General features: G+C 43.3%; 1 protein-coding gene across 3 annotated transcripts in view; it reads left to right on the forward strand.

The window, feature by feature from the left end:
- SLC15A1 (solute carrier family 15 member 1) overlaps positions 1 to 16982 on the forward strand; it is a 126978-nt gene that overhangs the window by 96481 nt on the left and 13515 nt on the right. For all 3 annotated transcript variants that reach the window (XM_086947873.1, XM_086947875.1, XM_086947874.1), the window contains exon 18: positions 15949 to 16059. In XM_086947873.1, coding sequence (XP_086803999.1) covers positions 15949 to 16059 — 111 coding nt within the window. The remainder of the gene's footprint in view (positions 1 to 15948; positions 16060 to 16982) is intronic.

Below are 16982 nucleotides of genomic sequence, written 5' to 3' on the forward strand. Positions count from 1 at the left end.
AAAGTGCTCATGACTGTGTGGGCGGCCCAAGATGGCCGGCCAAACCGTCATGCTCATTGACAGAGTGCACACACAGCTCCTCCCTTTGCTCTGTGAGCAGAGCAGCCCAGCCCTCCCCGCCCCACAAAACTGCTTCAGCAGGAAAAAAATAAAATGATAATGACATCGTGTTATTATCGATTAAATTTTCCTTTTTAACACTGCTCAAAAGCAGTGGGGCGACGCTACTCCATCTTAGCTAAGGAGCCGCCACTGTCTCGAACAACAGCCCGATTAACACCAGACCTGCCGCTATCCAACTGCAATAAAAAAAAACAAATGTTACACTTCTTTGTGGGACATCTTACTCCATAGAAACCAATCTTTCCTTTGCTTTACGTTCTCGCCATTCTGTTCAGTGCTCTGTTCATTTCCAGTAAGACCTGCACTGTTTATGTACCCCGATTTATTCCTACTTTCATAAGGAGTGGAAAAAAACCACTTCTTTTACCAAAGAAAAGAGTTCTGTTGATTACTGCAGGGCTTCACTAAATGTTGGCATTACCACTTGTAAGAAGGGATCTCTAGTGACACCAGGAGCGGCCCGTGCAGGTAAGAGCGGCGGGACGATGGTGCAGGGACTTGACAGACGAGGACAAGGGAAAAAGTTTCCCTCGTTATCATCTGTCAAGTCCCCCCCACCCCGTCCCGCCGCTCTTACCTGCACGGGCGCTCCTGAGTGATACATTCCATCACCTTCAGTGCAGCCTTTGACAATGTTAGTCTTAGGTAACTGAAATGGCTTTATCCCCTGCTAAGATAAGGAATATAAAGTTTATATTGAAGGTTACTAAGTTAGTTAAAGTGGCAGAGTAGCACGTGAAAGCATAGACTGAAAAAAACAATGGCTGCAAAAACATAGGCTCAGATCACATCCATTTGCATTTCATCCAAAGCCAATCACACCTTTTAGCTTACACAGGCAAATGCCTTGACTTATAAAAGCATTTTATTTTAAATTTCACACTTATTTTTTAGATTCACAAAATGTAAATGGTTGTATGTTTAATATCATCCCAATATGGTATAATATTATGTATGGGTATGCATGAGTAAATCTTTTTTCCTGGGGGCGGGAATTGGAAAGTCCAGGATGAGAAAGCCTTGAATAGCTCCTATCTGGCCTTTCCACTACACCTTTTACATGGCATTCGTTGATGCCCTGCACATATTAAAGCTATTGACACGGGCCATCCAAAAGAGGGGATCAGTATAAGTATTCAACTGTGCAATTTGGTTTCAGCATTTTGATTGTAATTATGACAAGATCTAAGGCAGACAAGGCCTTCCTATAGCTTAAATGCTTCTCTGCTGCTGTCAGGGAAACTGGGTAAGTCTCAACGAAAGCAACATGATTTCGCTGCTGCTATTACGCAGTCAAGGCAGTGTACCCCTGTTTCCATTTTAATTGTAAAGAGTGCTAAAACTGTTCTTCTGGCTACAGTTTAAGATCAGAAGTAGATACAAACCCAACAGAAACAAGGCAGAAGGCTAATGTCTGTGCTGAGCGGTTGAGGGGGAACTGAAAAGTGAATTGAAGATATTGCCAGATTCAGATTTTTTTGTTTTTGTTTTAATATTTTATTGAAAAAAAAATACAACAGCAGAGTCATCATCCAATAATCACTAAATACAATACAGAATCAAAGTATCAGGCATATACAGAGATAAATCATTCAAGGATCATTACTTCGTCTCGGTCCGGCCCTATTCAATGCCATTTCTAAGGAGGGGGAGGTACATATCTCGCCTCTATACACGTTCCAGTGTCCCCACTTCTTATCCCACTTCTTTGGGCATTCCCTGACCTTGAATACTGATTTCTCATCCAGCATGCATCTGTCCATTTCGGCCACCCAACCCACCAGGAGAGGCCTCTGGGGGGCACCCCACTGCATTGCCTCTGTGCGCTTCACCAGCAGGAAACCTAGGGCCACCCACTGAAGCTCTATCTCTGTGAGGTCAGTGGCACCCCATATTTTGAGAATCCCTTCTTTGGGGGAAAGAGGAATGGGCTTCCCCACCGCATCCGTCATTTTACGAACCGTCTTGTCCCAGAATTGTTGGGCAACTGGACATTCCCACAGGACATGATAAAAGGTGCCGGGGAGGCCACAACCGCTGAGGCACAGCTCATCCGAGCGTCTTCCCAGTTTGGCCAGGAGGGGGGCCGGCATGTACGTTCTGTGTAAGATTTTTAGTTGGATCAGTCTGAAGCGATGATTCATCGCCGTTTCCCTGGGGGACATCAGTGCCCTTCTCCAGTCCTCATCGTCTATGTCACCCACATCCCTCTACCACTTATCTCGCAGGGCCTGGAAAGAGTTAGGCATATTATTGCACAGTTCGCGATATGTGCACGATATCGCCTTCAACTGGACTGGCTCTGAAAGTAGTCTATCTTCCAGGGGAGAGGCCTCCGGAAGGGAGGAGGGATCTGGTACGTTGGTGGTGATAGCATGTGTAATTTGGAGGTACCTGAATGCTTCAGATTGGGCAAGATCGTGCTTCTGTTGAAGTTCGGCAAAAGTCAATAATTTCCCCTTGTGGAGCAGGTCGCCTAGAGTGGAGATGCCTATTGTGTCCCACCTGTCAAACCCTTTAATGTGACAAAGGAACCTAACTTTTGTGAGCGCCAGAGCGGGGTAGCTCGAGTAAATACGTCAGCCCAACCTAGGCTCTTAGTAGCCCGGTGCCAAACAGCAATAGTTTGTGTCATGGGTCCCACATATCGATTCCGGGGGAACTTACCATAGAGGGCGCCCAGATATCCCTCCCGGCTCGTCTGATAGCGTTCCAAATGAAAGGCTGGGTTAGTAGGTGACCCGTGGATCCAGGTGTTGGTGGCCACCAATTGGGAGGCCCAATAATAAAGGTGCATATTTGGTAAGGCGATCTCCCCATCGTACCATCCCTGAGTCAATTTATTCAAAGCAATTCGAGGTGCTTTGCCATCCCACAAGAGGAGCCGCAAATCACCCTCCAAGGTGCCGAAGAAGGAGTCAGCAATTGGGTACGGACAGTTTTGGAGGACATACAAGAAACGCGGGAGGGCCAACATTTTGAAGAGAGCTGCTCTGCCAGGGAGGGAAAGGGGCAGTGTACGCCAATGGGAAATGTCACTGTGGAGCCTCTGAAGTGGGCCCTTCAGATTGCGCTCATAGAAGAGTCCAGATTTAGATTTGATTGTCTGTCTGGTTGAAACATATAGATTTATGCATGAAGATGCTTTTAGTATAACAATTGTGCTGCACATAAGTCTCTGAAACCAAATTAAAGTGTTTATTAAAAAAAGGTTGAAGGCAATACCTGTACTTATATAGATATATGAGGCCATATTTATGACCCATGTGCGTGGTTTGTGCTTGTGGGGGACGATTCTTCTCAGATCCAGGACATTATCAAGGTAGCGAGCACAGGGTGGAGTTAACAGATCTACATCTGTCTGTTTACCTGAAGAATGGATGACCCCAGGGAAATATTGTTTGCACTGCTGATTGGTATTTTTCTTGGTTTGAGTAACTTGCACAGCTGTATATGGGTATAAAGATGCTCGCAAGGCCCCATTGTCGGTCTAAATGAAGGGGTTATTAACAGCAATGGTAGCCTAGTATTGTTTGCTTGGTATTGTAGTTTTAACAGTAGGTAGCTGGCTTGCATGCAGTTTTGTTCTTCATAAGTAAAAGGGAAAAGCCTCATGTATAGAAGCTACAGTTGTTGAGGGTCTGCCCATGCATCTCTCCACCCCTCAAGGGCGATACCCCCACCAACGTTAAATTATCACATTCACGGTCCCTTTTACTGTATAATACCCAGATTCTCTACTTGGTGGTCTGCTGTATGATTCTGTTTGTGTATTTGATTTCTAGTTTGGATATAAACAGTGTTTTGGTCAACTTCAAACAAATCTAGAGTCCCTGTGACTCCGATAGTTGGTTTGGTCTACCTTATTCTGAACATGCACATGTAATCAGAGGCATAGCTTAGTCAATAATGTTGGAGGGTGTGAGTCGGATATTTCCCAACAAGCAACAAGAAGTACCTAACTAAAAAAGACAGGGCAGGCTGACGTCATTGGACAGTGGTAATGGATAGGGTTTATTTGTAAAAGTAAGGTCAGCCAGTGTGGTGGCTCTACGGAATAGTCTGGACTATGTTGTCTACTCTAGTCTAGATCTTTCTTAGTACAATATATGGAAAAGACATCCAGGAGACCAGACTAATGTAAGCCTGTGCCTAACATCAGCAGACCAGCCTGAGGATGGGCACCAAAATTAGGCCTTATGACACACTAAAAGGCGCTGTGAGAAATTCACACTACCTTCAGACTCATCTCCAGAGCTCTTGTGTCCTGTCAGGAACATTCATCTACAACCAGAACTCGCACAGACACCTAGAAGAAACTTGGTGCACACAGAAGAGTCATATGTTGAATAAAAAAAACTACAGAAACACAACATACGAAAAAACAAATACACTTGAGGAATGCAAGGTGAAGTAAAAATGTACTGTAAACTGGGATTGCATCACTATTAAGGATTACCTCAAGGCTTTCTACAGTTGTTGTGCATTTGAGCATTGTTGGTGCTGGATACAAATTCCCTTTTACCAGAGAGACAAATTGCAGCTTATTCATCAAATCTCATGCTATTGGTCTATTGAGTCACATTTGAATACCTAATTTACACTATTCTCCTCGGGCCTATAGCTACATCTTTTACAAGAGTTTGCAATCTAGTATTTTTATTTTTTACAATTCTGTTTATTAACCCCTTGCGTGCGGGGCGTATTCCCCGCCTGTGCTGACTCCGCCTTGCGCGGGCGGAGTCATGACGGAACGGTTCCGTCATCAGCACAGCTCAACCGACGCTGATGACGGAACCGTTCCGTCATCAGCATGGAAGGGGTTAAACAAAGTGTCAGCAACAATCACAGTACAGAGGCAATGCCACACCACCAATAGCGCGTCAGGGGGTAATAGAAGAATACAGAGATACATGATTAGGGACATTATGGGGAAGAGGGTACATCGAATTCAACAGTTCTGGGTGGCATACAAATCTCTCCTTTATAATGATTCCAGGGTCCCCATACCAATGACCATTTATTTGGGCTCCTCCTCGCTAGATAAACAGTTTTTTCCATAAACATACACCAGTCGCAGTTGTTTTCCCATGTTTCCAAGGTGGGAGGTTGTGTGGTCCCCATAGTGGGCAATGTTTCTTTTCGCAATTATGAAGCCCAGTGTAGCCCACTGTGTCTGTGAGGAGTTTAGGTCAGTAGGCTCCCATATATTTAGGAGGTACCTCCTTTCCTCCGGCATCAAAGAGACCCCCAACACCCTATGAATGGTGTAATGAATCTTGCGCCAGTACTCAGTGACATGCGTACATTCCCAAACGATGTGGAGAAAGGAGCCAGCCAGACCACACTGACGTCTACACAGACCAGAATCCGACAGACCCATATGTACCAGCCAGGGTCCCGTGACATAGACCCTATGTAGTACCTTACACTGAACCAGCCTCAATCGAGCCGGAATAGCAACCTCTCTTGGGGAGGACACTGCCGTCTGCCAGTCCTCATCGTCTAATTCTATCCCATCTTGGACCCACTTAGTTCTCAATACATCAAGGGGAGCAGCTCTATGATTGATTAGCTTCTTATAGATTAGGGAAATCGTTTTTTCGGAGAGGTGGCCTGCAATCTAGTTTTATAACTAATTAGGACTTAACCCCACCACATACTCACAGTTAATATTGCTGCTGGTGTCAGATTCACATAAGAAGGATGGCAAGACAAGGAAGGGTATCAATGTCCTAATTTGTCTCAAAAATATGAGGATACCTTGTGCTGTCTCTAAAATGTGTTGATCCATATACTACTATTTCAGTCTTCTGTATGTAAACAAAGTGTGAAGTGCTGCTTTACTCTTTTAACTTTGGATCGTGCATTACAATGAATGTACATCTAGCGTGTGCGTTTCTCTTTTATAAAAGTGGGTCTTTGAAGGAAAATTTGCCCTTAGCAGGGAAATTTCTGTGTTTTTACTGCAAGTTCGTAAGAGAACTTTTATTATGTAATATTCTTGTTTGCCACATAAGATTTGTATTAATATGCTTACAAATGTGTTTATAAATACATCAAAGCACTGTCTTTAGTGAGAATCTATTTAGCTTCAGACATTCTTTTGTGAGATGTTCCGTACTTTTAACATGGCCACCAATGGCAGTCATTCAAGTCAGGACTTTTGGATATGGGTCCTCTATCTATGTCGATGACTTTAGTATTTAACCAACGATTGAAACATGAGCACGCTTTTGGGGAAAAAAACTGGGGGTGCTTTAAAAGGGGCAGGGCAAACCTCTAAAGGGGTGTGGCCTATCCAAGTAGGGGCGTAGTCTAAATAAAGGAATTTATGGATAACGCCATACACCCTCCCCGGAGGCGCAAGTAGAGCCAAATTTCAAGGGGGGCTAAGAAAACATGTCGGGTGGGGCTAATTCTTCAAGCAATAGGCAGAGTGGAGCTGCTGGGGCATTACAAAGGGGTGAAAAACAACAAAGCCTCATTAACAAGTAAATGGTCTTTTAAAGACCTGTGAAGTACTTGGTTGCTGCTGTGTGTGTTTGGAGGCTGGTTGCAGGATCGCAATCTTACTCTTACCAAAAATAAGGTGCTAAATCTATGAAATAACAAGTTTTTTTTATTATCCTCAGTGGCACGCCACAAATGCTTTTTGGTGGGCGCTGCTCTTGCTCCTTGGCCCCAGAAACTCCTCATCCCAGACATTTACCATTTGTAAGTCCGACAGTGATTTATTCATTAGGTTGTTGACACTGTAATTTGTCAACCACTTTCGAGTAAGTGTGCCCTGACCTCGCACAATGTTCAGTGGGTCGGGGCTAGCGCGGGTGCACACTTACAAGTGCACAGGCGCACATCTGCCAGTAGGGCTGCCACTTTTCCAGGAGAAAAGCGCTGACCATGGTACATTGCTTATTTTATAATGGAAGTGACAATCTCTTACATCCAGTAATAACTTTTTTTGTATTTATCTGCAAAGAGCGTAAATAAAGTACTGCCTCCGAAAGACACGTTTATTGTTTAATATCATGGTTACACAATTGTTTTACATTACAATGAACAAACCTAGTGCCCTTCCATTTCAACTCCTTTGCCGCAGTTTCAAGATCTTAGTTTCTCGTTACTCAATTGGGTGTAACTTCTGATATTTAACTGTTTCCATGGACTTCATTGCTTGATTTTGCTCGCGGTAAAGTGTCACTCATAGACGTTCAATGTCACTCACAAGTTCACTGAAACTATGAAAATTTCACGCATAAGCAATCTGAAAACTTGGAAGCTATGAACGCTTTTTATGGGGTGGCAGTGAAGGTTAGTTGTAGAAACTATTTTAAGAAAACACAGAAACAATGATCATTTAAATACTACTATGCTTATTCTTCTCTGCTTCCACAATTTCCAAAAACAAACCTTTAAATACACCTTCATACATGTATTTTGAATACAGTGACAAACAACAACACACACAAGGCATCAAGCAGACCATAAAACTGTGGTCTATTTAAGAAGAGATTATATAATCCCAGAGGTCATCAGCAGGGTGTCCTGCCTCTGGTATCTCACCATACCTCGAAGGCTCTGCCTGCATTGGTGAGTTGGAAAGGTAGCAGCACACAGACACTCCAGTACATCAATTGTTGCATACTCCATTTCAGAATACAGGTTTTTAAGAATTTTCCAAAGGTACTCGGTAGACAGTTTTGAGACTATCAGTTGGAATAGTATCTAGAGTGTGGTTTCTGGTGCTGAAAATTATTCCACTCAATCAAGCTTTACTGAACTGCAGAACTCTTAAAAGGAGTGGCAACGCTCCTAACGATGGCACCTGCTATCTTCCACAGAACAGGCAGGCAAGAGTGCAATATCCACATAATCAATCCCTTGTGAAGGCAATAACGTCCCGTCAGCCTGCCACAAAGTACGCATTAAGGGGCAATTAAGATCAAGGTTAAACATAAAACATTTTGTATTTGAGGAAGTACACGTGGTAACGTTGGCCTTTTACAGAGGGGAGATGCTTGTGAACTTTACACACACAATAGAACCCTTGACACATTACCCTTTCTACTGTGGCTCTTGGGGGCATATTATCAAGGACGGCGTTAAAATTATCTCCGTTTAGCGGAAAAAAACTGCTGCTAAAGCAGCGATAATGGGCTTGATAATATGCCCTGGAGAATTCCAATAGAAGCACATGGTAACATAAGAACATGGACTTCTATTGGAATTCTCAAGGGCATATTATCAAGCCCATTATCGCTGCTTTGGCTGCAGTTTTCTGCCGCTAAACCGGCGATAATTTTTAAAGCCGTTCTTTTTTTTTTTAACTCTTTTTATTAGAATCAAGGCAAAGTTCAATCAGATAGTACGTACATACATTGCATTCCAGTGTTAGACATTTTTGTGACATTTTGCTTACCGGTATTATCCACAGTACAAAAAATATAACAGTATTCCACATGTTAATCTCGTGTCGCCCCTCCATCCTCCCCATCAGAGACTTCGTCTGTCTGCAGCCTGGGTGGCTCACAGATGTATCTCCTGAATTTATCTCAAGGCCTCCCATACTCTACAAAAAGAACCGGGGGTCTATAACGGAGCTTAAAGTACTCCGAGCTGCTGCAAAACTCCTACATAAGTGAGTTAGGCGCTAATAGAGCTATATAAGTCTCTATATCAGAATGTGTGCCAGGACAAACCTGTCGAAGGACCTACTGAGATTGCTGGTAAGACCCGTACAGAGATGTGTTGGATTCCCATCAAATAAGTATGTAGATCAAGTGTTCTCATTTGGTCATCCAAAAATGGGGTGGTATGTCTCTTGATCAATGAGACCCATCCAACGCCCTTACTCAATTGGGTCGCACCATCAATCGCTAAGGTACCCATGAACAAATGATAAAGATGGGATCGAGTGCAGTGCAAAAATCAAAAGGTGTGAGTTAAAAACAAGTGGTAAAAGGATCAATAGGCGAAAAACTCTAATGTAATTTGTCCTTTCCCTCAAACAAACAAGAACAATGCAGAGGAAGCAGTCTAAACATATAACTGCATTTACAAGGCCAACATGTTTCAGCCGGTAGGGACAAGATCCCATGGCTTTCTTCAGGGCCAGAGTTCTAAGCATTAGCTACTGCATACATAAAGTGAACGTAACGACAATCTGTAAAGGATATACATAAATAGTCCAAAATCGTGTTCCTCTGTACCAAACGGTGTCTCTTACATCTGAATAGTACAGGGAGTGTACCTCACCTCTCCTGGAACCCAGCTCAGGAAAAAGGAGGCCCCGCTCTGTCCGGCGTTGTCTCATTGCAGGACCCGAGCTTCGTGGGAGGCCTCTTCTTTTTGTTGTTAGGATTACAGTTAGGGGAATACGAACTGGGCGGGTCTTTAAATTTCCCTCAGACCCTTCTTCAATTGTTTGTGTTTTACCCCCATACTCTACACCATGTTCGAGGACAGCCTCGATTGATGAACACTGCTTTTTCGGCCACTATAGCTGTGTCCATGTCTTTGCACCATGCGGTGAGTGTCGGTGACTCTTCCGAACCCAATTATTGTGCGATGTTACACTTTACAACCATTATCCCCAGTGCAGCCCAATCCTGTGCTGGACAAGTGAGGTCATTCGGCTCCCAAACATTCAGCAAACACCTCTTGGGTTCCGGCACTAGTGACACCTCCTCTTTTTGCGATATTGTTTGAATTACCTTTAACCAGTATGCTGCGATCTTCGGACATTACCACATGGTGTGATAAAATGTACCCTTCTCCCCACATCGCCTCAAGCAGTACGGAGGGTGTTTTGTCCCTATTCTGCAGAGGGTTAGCCTAGTGTATTAGGTACGATGCAGTATTTTGAGCTGCACTAACCTGAGTTTCGAAGGTATTCCCACCTCACTCGGGGACGCCAGTGCCTCCTGCCATCAGTGTTGTTGAGTTTCCCTTTTCGGGACAATTTTTCCCTGAGTGCCACATTAGGGTCAGGCCAGTTGTTGACTAGCTTTCGGTAGGTGAGGGAAGTAGCCATTTTACGCATGTAATCAGTCAGTAGCCTATCTTCTAGGGGGATGGCCTCCGGGACCTCGGTGCCGGGTGGTAAGGCTGCTTGTAGTGCGTGTTTTATCTGCAGATATCGAAATATTTCGAAGGGCGCTAGCTCATACTGTTCTTTAAGACGTTCAAATGTGATCACCTACCCTTTGCTCAATAGGTCACCCACCGTGGATATGCCGATTGCGTAAACCCCTTACTATTATTGAGTCGTCCCAACCGCTGTGTATCCCAAAGTGGAGTAAGTTGGGTTTTAACGCCGTTCTTCATAATATGCCCCTAGGAGTTTTCGATTTACGCAGCACATATATTGGCAATGGTTTTGTCTTTAGGACAAACAGCGATACATTATAAGCACCTTAAAGAAACAGCGCTGTTGTATGGAACTTTTATATGTATAAGTAAGAACTAGAGCTCAGAAAAGGAGCAAAGTTTACCCTCCTACTTAAAAGAAAAACTGTACCTCATGGGTGTGTAAAGATACACAGGAAACAAGGACAGACTAATCCTCAAAATGCCAAGAAAAGCAAGACTTCGAAACAACATAGCATTGTTAACATATAAATGGTCTGTTAAAGACCTGTGAAGTACTCGGGCACTGCTGTGTGTGTGCCCGGGAAGCTGCCTCAGCCCGCTGACACACACGATGGGGGGGGCTGGGTGGAACTGAAGCCCTTTCAGTCCAATGATTGATCTACAGCGTGCACAAAGGTCAGCGGCTTCAGGAGCTAGCCTGCCAATTCCAGCTAGAGCTAAATAAGTTTCGGGTAAGAAAAAAAAAGAAAACAGACTACCTCTGCGAGGCCCGAAAATAGAGCCCGATAGAGACCCGTTTCGAGGCCTCCTGAAAATAACTGCTGAGGCTCAGACCCGGACAGACCCGGCACATTTTAAGCCCTGGGGCTGACTATTATACTTTCATGTTTTTTATGTAACATTGCTAACCCTTTTCAGGAGATTTTGATAAACATGGTTTTGATTCAGTGAGAATTAAGGACCAGCAACGTTTTCATCATGTTTTTTCTAATGTTAGGGGCGGAAATGTTGGTTAGTAGTGTTTTGTGTATATTTTGTTTCAACGACTTGTCATGCTAACGAGAGGTTTCTTTATATTAATAACGCCTCGTTTGGACATGGATTTTCCTTCGGTGGTCTAAAAGCAGTGCGATAATGTGCCTATTAGTGCAAAAACGTCCATGTTAAAGAACAGTAGATGTTGCAGCGCCCAGGATAATGTGCTGCATGGCTAAATACTTATAAGGTCCCAAAGACGAGAATGATTGCATTGAAAATGCTTGTTTAAAATGTGTTATATATTTCATATTGTGCACAGCTACTCCAGAGTGCTTCATATCTCTAAGGCCTAACATAACACTAATGTCTGCTGAGGAGAAACAAGAGAATTTCAGATTATATGTGAAATTGACATTTGGAGGCCTCTCCAGATGGCAATGTAGTCAGTAGCTCAGTATATAATTTGGGAGACTGGTGTAACAATGCCAAGTTGAGTTATCCACAGTGTAAACAACAGTGTTTTTTTACTTTTTGAGTATCACTTAATACATGGGGTATGGGGTAGTGCTGCCCAACAGTTAAAGAGTTTGTGTGGGGTCACAGGTTACGTGGCGCTGCTTAAGGGAGGGAGTGGTTTGATAGGTTAAGGGGTAGTTAATGTTTAATGTAGCGATATGGTAGGTTCCTGCAGGAGATATTATCCATCCAGGAGTATTGATACCAGAGGGTGTGTGAGAATGGCTTTCAGGTTGAGGAGGTTAATAGAGGTATGGACAGAAATATAGGCACTAGTCATAAAATAGTCACGTGGAATAACCAGTCTCAACCGAAGCTTTAATATAAATTACATCAGGGTTTGATAAGGGTACTAGTGATCTTTCCTATTGTTTAATATTAAAATAGGTAGATGATGCCTGTAGTTTTAAGACTTTGAATCTTTAGATGATACAGTGGTAGGGAAGCTAGTTGTTTGTGTGTGCACCTATGAATGCTGGGCTGTACGCTAGTATGCTAGTTTTATGTTTGTTCACCCATGAATGCTGGACTGTAGACTAGTTTTATGTGTGAATGCACCAATAAATGCTGGGCTGTATGCTAGTTTTATGTTTGTTCACCCATGAATACTGGACTGTAGACTAATTTTATGTGTGAATGCACCAATAAATGCTGGGCTGTATGCTAGTTTTATGTTTGTTCACCCATGAATGCTGGACTGTAGACTAGTTTTATGTGTGTGCACCTATGAATGTTTATTTTTATTTTACTGGCTTGTATAGCGCTGGTATCGACTCCCTTGGGAGCATCTCCGCGCTTTTGACATCTGCCACAGTACGATCGGGAGAACGTAGGCTGTCTAGGAGCTGAAAAGGAGAGTCTTTAGCATCTTCCTGAAGGGAAGGTATTCTGTGCAAAGCCTTAGGGTGTTGGGAAGGCTGTTCCAAAGAGACGGTCCAGCTATTGAGAGAGCTTTACTGCCCTGTCTTGCCTTCCTTGCCCTGGGCACTACTAGAAGGCCTTGTTCGCTCGAGCGAAGTGGGCGGGAGGGCTTGTAGGGGACAAATTTGGTGGCCAGGTATGCCGGACCCATACCATTGAGACTCTTATGTATGGTACAGCATACCTTGAATTTAGCCCTCTGTCTGATAGGTAGCCAATGGAGCTTTTCCAGTAGGGGTTTAGAAGGGGAACGAGGGGGCGCATTTAGGACTAGACGGGCAGCCGTATTCTGGACTACCTGTAGTCTTGCCATGACTCCCTCATTGGCAGCTAGCAACAGGCCGTTACAGTAGTCTAGACGACTCATGACTAGTGCCTGTACCAATGTTCTTCTGCTGGCATCTGGCAGGAGGGGGAAGATTTTGCGTAGCATACCAATTATGTGGAAGCAGGATCCCACCACCTGGTTGGCATGTTGCTTGAGGGAAAGTTCCTGGTCCAGCCCGACCCCCAGGTTTTTTACAGATGGTTTCGGCTCTGGTACTGGGCCAAGGCCAATGTTGGGCTGTAGACTAGTTTTATGTGTGTTCACCTATGAATGCTGGGCTGTATGCTGGTTTTATGTGTGTTCACCTATGAATGCCGGGCTGTATGCTAGTTTTATGTTTGTTCACCTATGAATGCTGGGCTGTATGCTAGTTTTATGTGTGTTCACCTATGAATGCTTTGCTGTATGCTAGTTTTATGTGTGTTCACCTATGAATGCTGGGCTGTATGCCAGTTTTATGTGTGTTCACATATGAATGCTGGACAGTGTACTAGTTTTATGTGTGTTCACTTATGAATCCTGGTCGGTATGCTAGTTTTATGTGTGTTCACCTATGAATGCTGGACAGTGTACTAGTTTTATGTGTGTTCACTTATGAATCAAGGTCGGTATGCTAGTTTTATGTGTGTTCACCTATGAATGCTGAACAGTGTACTAGTTTTATGTGTGTTCTCTTATGAATCCTGGTCGGTATGCTAGTATTATGTGTGTTCACCTGTGAATCCTGGTCGGTATGCTAGTTTTATGTGTGTTCACCTATGAATGCTGAGCTGTATGCTAGTTTTATGTGTGTTCACTTATGAATCCTGGTCGGTATGCTAGTTTTATGTGTGTTCACCTATGAATGCTGAGCTGTATGCTAGTTTTATGTGTGTTCACTTGTGAATCCTGGTCGGTATGCTAGTTTTATGTGTGTTCACCTATGAATGCTTTGCTGTATGCTAGTTGTATGTGTGGTCACCTATGAATTCTGGGCTGTATGCTAGTTTTATGTGTGTTCACCTATGAATGCTGGGCTGTATGCTAGTTTTATGTGTGTTCACCTATGAATGCTGGGCTGTCTGCTAGTTTTATGTTTGTTCACCTATGAATGCTGGGCTGTGTGCCAGTTTTATGTGTGTTCACATATGAATGCTGGGCGGTATGCTAGTTTTATGTGTGTTCACCTATGAATGCTGGGCTGTGTGCTAGTTTTATGTTTGTTAACCTATGAATTCTGAGATGTATGCTAGTTTTATGTGTGTTCACCTATGAATCCTGGTCGGTATGCTAGTTTTATGTGTGTTCACTTTTGAATCCTGGTCGGTATGCTAGTTTTATGTGTGTTCACCTATGAATGCTTTGCTGTATGCTAGTTTTATGTGTGTTCACCTATGAATGCTGGGCTCTATGCTAGTTTTATGTTTGTTCACCTATGAATGCTGGGTTGTAGACTAGTTTTATGTGTGCGCACCTACAAATGCTGGGCTGTATGTTAGTTTTATGTGTGTTCACCTATGAATGCTGGGCTGTATGCTAGTTTTATGTTTGTTCACCTATGAATGCTGGGTTGTAGACTAGTGTTATGTGTGCGCACCTATAAATGCTGGGCTGTATGCTAATTTTATGTTTGTTCACCTATAAATGCTGGGTTGTAGACTAGTTTTATGTGTGCGCACCTATAAATGCTGGGCTGTATGCCAGTTTTATGTGTGTTCACATATGAATGCTGGGCTGTATGCTAGTTTTCTGTGTGTTCACCTATGAATGCTGGGTTGTCTGCTAGTTTTATGTTTGTTCACCTATGAATTCTGAGATGTATGCTAGTTTTATGTGTTTTCACTTATGAATCCTGGTCGGTATGCTAGTTTTATGTGTGTTCTCTTTTGAATCCTTGTCGGTATGCTAGTTTTATGTGTGTTCACCTATGAATGCTTTGCTGTATGCTACTTTTATGTGTGTTCACCTATGAATGCTGGGCTGTATGCTAGCTTTATGTGTGTTCACCTATAAATGCTGGGTTGTAGACTAGTTTTATGTGTGCGCACCTATAAATGCTGGGCTGTGTGCCAGTTTTATGTGTGTTCACTTATGAATCCTGGGCTGTATGCTAGTTTTATGTGTGTTCACCTATGAATGCTTTGCTGTATGCTAGTTTTATGTGTGTTCACTTATGAATCCTGGGCTGTATGCTAGTTTTATGTGTGTGCACCAATAAACGCTGGACTGTATGCTAGTTTTATGTTTGTTCACCTATGAATGCTGGGTTGTAGACTAGTTTTATGTGTGCGCACCTACAAATGCTGGGTTGTATGTTAGTTTTATGTGTGTTCACCTATGAATGCAGGGCTGTATGCTAGTTTTATGTTTGTTCACCTATGAATGCTGGGCTGTATGCTAGTTTTATGTGTGTTCACCTATGAATGCTGGGTTGTATCCTAGTTTTATTTGGGTACACCTATGAATGCTGGACTGTAGACTCATTTTACTAAACAATTTAGGAGTTGATAATGCACTCTTTTAGACACCTTTTCACTTTCAGATAATTAGGGAGAGTACCCCTTTTGTGAAGTAATGGTGAGTGCATAACTACCTGAGCAAGTGACTGAGGGGTGAATTGAAGTTCACACTCTCTGATGGGAAATGTGCCGGTTTTCGGTGGCTGCCCTGCATCGGCCATCCTGTAAATAAGACCCTAAATAAGCAAGTTGAGTGAGTGCATGCTTGAATGATTGAATACCGGTTTGAATGCATTAAACCAGAGAGTGAGTTGAGTGTGTTGCCTCAGTGAGAGGTTAGTGAACTACTAGCAGATTTTGCAGATTAAGCAGCAATTAACCTCTATTATCAGGTAAATGATATCCTCTGCATCTCTTGGAAGATTTGCAACTAACTGAGAACATAAGAACCTCAAAGCACCTGCAGCATGAGAAGTGTCTTCATTGAATATTGAGATATGGAGTGAATCATGATTATTGGTTTTGAAATCCTAACTCTTATCATTATAGATTTGTGAACAACATAGTGAACACAACTGCCAATATTTCAGTAGACGGCCAATGGCTGCAGAATGTAAACTACATGGAGGTCTCCAACTACACAATGGTCAAGTCAGGGACGTAAGTAATTTTGACTCCATTCCAGGAATTTAGAAACCTATTGGAATGTATATTGCCTAAGACTCATTAACTGTTAAGTTGTACACTGACTGCATGTTTTTTTTTAGGTGTGACTTAATAACGCAATTGTTTGCAAGAACTATTGTTATCAGTTCCTAGAAGATACATAGAAAATGCTTTGGCTCCGCCCAGAGCCACAATTCTCTCTCACGTTATGCTATTGTTTGTTTGGTGTATCATTCCTCTTCCAACAGAATGTTTTTTTAAAAAAAATGTATTATAATTTTTTTTTTTAAGGTTTTACATAGCGCTGGCTAGACCCGGAGGTATCAGAGCGCTTTACATAAGTATCAGACCATATTTGCAGGTTACATCGTTACAAAGGTTACACAGTTATTAGAGCCTGGCAACATAGTGACAAGTAAGGTTGAGACAAACAAAAAAGACATATACATAAGGGAAAAAGCAGGCAAGGGGAGAGGTTCAGGGGAGGGGGGGTTAGAGCTGGGGAAGTTGACAGAGAATGGAGGAGCGAAAGAGGAGGGGAGGGTGAGAGACACAGCATGGAAAGAGGAGGGGGAGGGTGACAGGGACACAAACCGGTAGACGAGTCAGAGCTGCGTCCAAAGTCCAGTAAGCCTTGATCCCAGAGTAAGTGGTATCATTTCCCCATCTCTGTTGCAAGAGGCTCCCTATACGCAGTGGACTCTCTCAGAGGGGTCTCTGTGACTCCAAGGCCTACATACTGGATCCTTCCCCAAAAAAGGGTAGAGGGAGTGCTTTGGCAAGGGGTGCCATACCATACCTCAACTGTGAGTGGTTCCCTAGGCGCTGTGGACTCTCTCAGCGGGTTCGCTGATACTCCAGAGTATAAATATTGGATCTTTCCCCAACAAGGAGAGAAGGAGTGCTTAGTCAAAGGG

This window comes from Lissotriton vulgaris, assembly GCF_964263255.1.
Source record: "Lissotriton vulgaris chromosome 8 unlocalized genomic scaffold, aLisVul1.2 SUPER_8_unloc_1, whole genome shotgun sequence".
NCBI lineage: Eukaryota > Metazoa > Chordata > Amphibia > Caudata > Salamandridae > Lissotriton > Lissotriton vulgaris.